We start from the raw sequence: 880 nt of genomic DNA on the forward strand, positions 1-880 counted from the left end.
ACAGTAGTCTATTCCATGTTTTCTTCATCCTCCGCAGATTCTTCATCGCTAAGAAATGCAAGTTGGCGTGCCATGGCTGTGTTGATGGCTTGCTGTTGTAACAGCTTTTGGCGCCTCTCTTCCAACAAATTCCATCTTTGTTTGTATATGTAATCGTCGACATTTGGTAGACCGGATATAACACAGGCGGCCAAGGCTGATCGGAAAGCACACATTGTTGTAGCTGGACACCACAGTTCTTCGCGATCATCGTAGCATTCGACATTGCCTATGGTGGACAGGCCATTAAATCCACCAATTACGAAGATTTTATCATCAGTTACCTATCAAAGAATTGCAATTTATATTCTCTCTAAATATCTTACGCAAGGTGTTCTGCAACTACCGTTACTGTTAAAAACATGCATTTGTTAATTCTCGTCAAAATTAAATCTTTAAAACTATTGCTATCATTATTTAAGTCAAGAAATGAAATCTGTTCGCACCCATGAATAAAAATTCAACGCAAATCATTATTAAAGATAAAAGGGAAATCCTGAGAGCAAGATTATGATTATTTTGATGGAAGAAATCGAAAACTTTATTCTGAATTTTAATTCATAAAGAATAATTCATAAGGTTATGACAAATGTTGCCATTTTTAAGATTAAGATATTGAAATCAGTTTTCAAATACTTAAATTTTTATTTCAGATTATTGATTCTTTATTGTTCAAAATAAAAAAATCTTATGATTCAATATCAGTTTGTGGCATAATGGTTATTGCTAATTGATATTTCTTAATTTTCCGTATATATATATATATATATATACACAAATGATAAAATAAAATAACATAAAGATAATAAAATAACATAATTTAATGCGATATTTCTGAATA

At 31.0% G+C, this 880-nt stretch overlaps 1 protein-coding gene across 1 annotated transcript in view; it reads right to left on the minus strand.

Moving 5' to 3' along the window:
* Positions 1-880, minus strand: part of LOC107438188 (kelch-like protein 10) — a gene marked incomplete in the record, with an annotated part of 28,080 nt that continues 27,200 nt past the window's right edge. Inside the window, 1 exon segment of the mRNA XM_043047341.2 lies at positions 1-323. Within this exon segment, the coding sequence (XP_042903275.2) occupies positions 9-323 (315 nt within the window).

The sequence above is a fragment of the Parasteatoda tepidariorum genome, chromosome 5 (assembly GCF_043381705.1).
Source record: "Parasteatoda tepidariorum isolate YZ-2023 chromosome 5, CAS_Ptep_4.0, whole genome shotgun sequence".
Classification (NCBI taxonomy): Eukaryota; Metazoa; Arthropoda; class Arachnida; order Araneae; family Theridiidae; genus Parasteatoda; species Parasteatoda tepidariorum.